Source organism: Lotus japonicus, chromosome 3, assembly GCF_012489685.1.
Source record: "Lotus japonicus ecotype B-129 chromosome 3, LjGifu_v1.2".
Classification (NCBI taxonomy): Eukaryota; Viridiplantae; Streptophyta; class Magnoliopsida; order Fabales; family Fabaceae; genus Lotus; species Lotus japonicus.
Window position 1 is genome coordinate 75,249,749 of NC_080043.1, and position 4,449 is coordinate 75,254,197.

General features: G+C 39.7%; 1 protein-coding gene across 1 annotated transcript; it reads left to right on the forward strand.

The window, feature by feature from the left end:
- Positions 1 to 845: 845 nt before the first annotated feature.
- Positions 846 to 3,772, forward strand: LOC130745902 (glucan endo-1,3-beta-D-glucosidase ARB_01444-like). The gene has a single exon (XM_057598324.1). The coding sequence runs from the start codon at positions 1,019 to 1,021 to the stop codon at positions 3,167 to 3,169; it is 2,151 nt and encodes a 716-aa protein (XP_057454307.1). The 5' UTR covers positions 846 to 1,018; the 3' UTR covers positions 3,170 to 3,772.
- The last annotated feature ends 677 nt before the right edge of the window (positions 3,773 to 4,449 follow it).

Consider the following 4,449-nt stretch of genomic DNA (forward strand, 5'->3'; position numbering starts at 1 on the left):
TTCGCTTGATAATATTTTAAGCTATTTATGTTATCACTTATCATAATTCTAAAATTTAAAATTAATTTATTCTTCTTGACCTTGACAAGTCACAACAAATGACTTTCTTGGTAAAAAGTTGGATTGGGCGAGTCCCCCACACCCTAGAGGAACTTGCCCAGGGACGAACAAGACCTAAAAGAGAGAAACTCGCTAGGGGCGAGAGAAAGGACTTAGGAGATTAGGGACCCCCTTAGGGCAAGCGCCAGGGGCGGTTGATGTATGTAAGGGAGTTGGGCCGAGTGAGGTACGACCTAACAAGCCCCATTAATGGAAAAGTTAGGGTTTCATGTAACCTCTATAAAATGGGACTTTATGATCATTGCAAAGGATCATTCGGCATTTATTCTAAAGGATTAGGCTATTACTAGACTCATGCTTTACTAGGGTTTGAGGCTTATACCATTTTTGAGTGTTCATTTCCATAACCAAAGTATAAAAAATGATATTAAAATTTATTTCATGACACTAGCACTTAACATTTTTTACGTAATTTAAATATTTCAAATTAACTTAATAATTTTTCATTTTTTTATTTCTAAAAATAATTTCTATGCTAATAATTAAATATCAATAATAAAATTTGATTAATATTAATTATTTATACAAAAAAAGTCTAATAATATTTATTGAAATGTCTTAACACAGTTTATTTACAATTATAATTAAAAATATTTTTTTATTTATTTAAACTATAATAATTTATATATAATGTTAAAAAATATTGTAAGTAAACCCGTGCAACGCACGGGTATAATATCTAGTATCTACTATTATGAGATAATATCTTATAGTACATCGTAACAAACCTTTATTGATATTATTACTCACAAATTTGTTGCAATTTAAAGGCCCAACCTAAATGTATAAATACACATCAAGAGATACTCCTATGTACATACACAAAATCTTTTAACCCTAATCCTTATTTGACTTGAGCATCACGTTATCTTTTATAGCAGCCACCTCCGGCGCCGGCATGATCACCGGAATGAGTAAGCGTATTGGATGGAGTCTCTCTTGCTGCGTGTTGGTCTTCCTCGTCGCCGTGGTGGCGCGGTGGAGTTTCTCCTTATCGCCGCCGGAGCAACCCGATTCGTCCACAGAGCATACTGTAGTAACACCTTTCACATTCCCACAAGCTCACTCCACCGTTCTCCCTGACCCCTCCACCTTCTTCTCCCCCAACGCTCTCTCCACACCACCACCCACAAACTCGTTCTTCCAAAACTTCGCTCTCAAAAACGGTGACCAACCAGAGTACATTCACCCTTACCTCATCAAATCTTCAAACTCCTCTGTTTCTGTCTCTTACCCTTCTCGCTTCTCCACCCCTGGTTTCACCTCCCAGGTCTTCATCTCCGATCTCACCATCTCCGCCGTGAAACCCCACCGCCACCACCACCACCACCACAGAATATCATCATATTCTGATCTTGGTGTCACCTTGGATTACCCTTCTTCAAATCTTCGATTCTTCCTTGTCAGGGGAAGCCCCTTTGTGACATTCTCCGTCACCGAACCGACCCCTCTTTCCATCACCACAATCCACGCCATTCTCTCTTTCTCCTCCGATGACTCCCTCAGAAAGCACACATTTAGTTTCAACAATGGCCAGACTTGGATTCTGTACTCTTCTTCACCAATCAGGTTGAGTCATAGCCTCTCTGAGATTTCCACTGATGAGGCCTTTTCCGGTGTGATTCGGATTGCGTTGTTGCCGGGTTCTGATTTGAAGAATGAGGCGGTTCTTGACAGGTTTAGTTCTTGTTACCCTGTGTCTGGTGATGCTGTGTTTGCAGGAAAGTTTAGTGTGGAGTATAAGTGGGAGAAGAAAGGGTTTGGTGATTTGTTACTGTTGGCTCACCCTCTTCATGTTCAGCTTTTGTCTGATAGTGGTTCTGATGTTACTGTTCTGAGTGATTTTAAGTATAGCAGCATTGATGGGGAGCTTGTTGGTGTTGTTGGGGATTCATGGTCTTTGAAAACTGATCCTGTTTCTGTGTCTTGGCAGTCGACTAAGGGTGTGAGAGAAGAGTTGCGAGATGAAATTGTTTCAGCCCTTTTGAAGGATGTTGAGGAGCTTGATTCATCTGCAATCACCACAGCTTCTTCATACTTTTATGGGAAATTGGTTGCAAGGGCAGCAAGGTTGGCGTTGGTAGCGGAAGAGGTGGGTTTCCTTGATGTGATTCCAAAGATTAGCGAGTTTTTGAAGGAAACCATTGAGCCCTGGCTGGATGGAACTTTTAATGGGAATGGATTTCTCTATGATAGCAAGTGGGGAGGGATTGTTACCAAACAAGGTTCTATTGATACCGGTGCTGATTTTGGGTTTGGAATTTATAATGATCACCATTACCATTTGGGGTACTTTGTTTATGGAATTGCAGTGCTTGCAAAGATTGACCCAGTTTGGGGTAGCAAGTATAAGCCTCAAGCCTATTCACTCGTGGCGGATTTTATGACATTGAGCAGAGGATCAAACTCTAACTACACGCGTCTGAGGTGTTTCGACCTTTATAAATTGCACTCATGGGCTGGAGGCTTAACCGAGTTTGCCGATGGAAGAAATCAGGAGAGCACTAGTGAAGCTGTTAATGCATATTACTCTGCAGCCTTGATGGGTTTGGCATATGGTGACGCCGATCTTGTTGCTACTGGATCGACCCTTACAGCGCTCGAGATCCATGCAGCTAAAATGTGGTGGCATGTAAGAGAGGCAGATAACATATATGAGGCAGATTTTACCAAAGGGAACAAGATAGTTGGTATGGTATGGGCTAACAAGAGAGACAATGGACTATGGTTTGCTCCTCCTGAGTGGAGAGAGTGTAGGCTTGGAATTCAGCTCTTGCCCGTGCTTCCTATCTCTGAAGCTTTGTTCTCAAATGTTGATTTTGTGAAGGAGCTTGTGGAGTGGACTTTACCTGCTTTGAATAGGGAAGGTGTTGGAGAAGGATGGAAGGGGTTTGTGTATGCATTGCAAGGAGTTTATGATAACGAAGGTGCATTGCAGAAGGTAAGAAGCTTAAAAGATTTTGATGATGGAAACTCGTTGACTAATCTCTTGTGGTGGATTCACAGCAGAGGTGATGAAGAGAGCTCTCTTGGTCATTACTCCCAGTAGGTATTGTTGATAATTTAAAATATTTGAAAAGAAAATAAGATTTAATAGTTCTTACAAAGCCCAACGAAAGCAAAGATCTGCTTAGTTTTACATTATCAAAGTTGGCTGATTCAAGTCCAATTAGCACCACTACAAAGCACATCCCAGTAGTTATTTCATTTACTGCAAGAACTATTAAACTTGCTTTACATAAGATATTAATAGTTCTAGCATTGTTTTGGTTGGGCTTTTTCTATGGTCATCTTTGCTTTTCGTATGGTACTTGTATCATACTTTTGGAGACGGATTGTTTACAACTGTTCAAGCTTTGGCGGAAACCTTCCGTTGGTAGATCTTATATGTTTTCGATTGTCGAGGATTGTCTGGACCTTTCTCTTGGTTTTTATTTTGTGGAACTTAGTTTTCCTCGTAGGGGCGGCAATTGTGCTGCGGATTTTGTAGCTAGGAAAGTGTCTTTTTTTCCTAATACTGTGTTGGTGGAGGAGAATTGTCCTGGTTTTTTTCCTTTTATTCATGTACTGGCCTCTAGGCCTATTTCTCTTCACAACTCAACTATGGTGTTTATGGTTATTTTATTCTGCAAGGTTTAAACTCATTGAATTACTTTGTATTTGTGCAAAAAATATGATTGCTGCAACAACAAACTCACATTAAATTAAACCATCATGATTCATGATGGACTGTTTCCCACGATATTGCTACAATTAAGAATAAAAATGGTGTAGCCTTTTAAGAGACACTGTACCTAAAAGAACAAAAACGAAAATAGAAAATGTTACAATTACCTTCATGGTGCTAGAACACAGATCTCCATCCCTATCTACAACGACATATATCAATTACAGTACATATTCAATAACAGAAAGTTAAAACTACAAAACATCTACCTGAAAGTAAGAACCACATTCGGTGGCAGGGCTCATTGAATCTTCGTCCAACAATAAGCACAAATTTGGTCAAATAGAATGGATTTTCAAGTTCAAAGTTGGTCAAGCAGAACAAATCAAATACTTCAAACCACTAGCTTGGGTGCCTCAGAGAGACCGCAAGTGAAGCAAAGACAATTCAAACTCTAAATCTCAAGAAAATCATTGTCCATTGTTTCACCTAACTAAGGTAGACTAGAGATCTACTCACAGCTTGCTTCAACTAAGTGATCGTGTTGGATTTGAGGGAAAAGTTGATGAAGGACATGAGTTTCAAATTTCAATATCGTGGTGAATGTTATTAATTCTTCCATTGTCACGGTCAAGAGTAGTAAAACCACCCCTAAAGGTAGC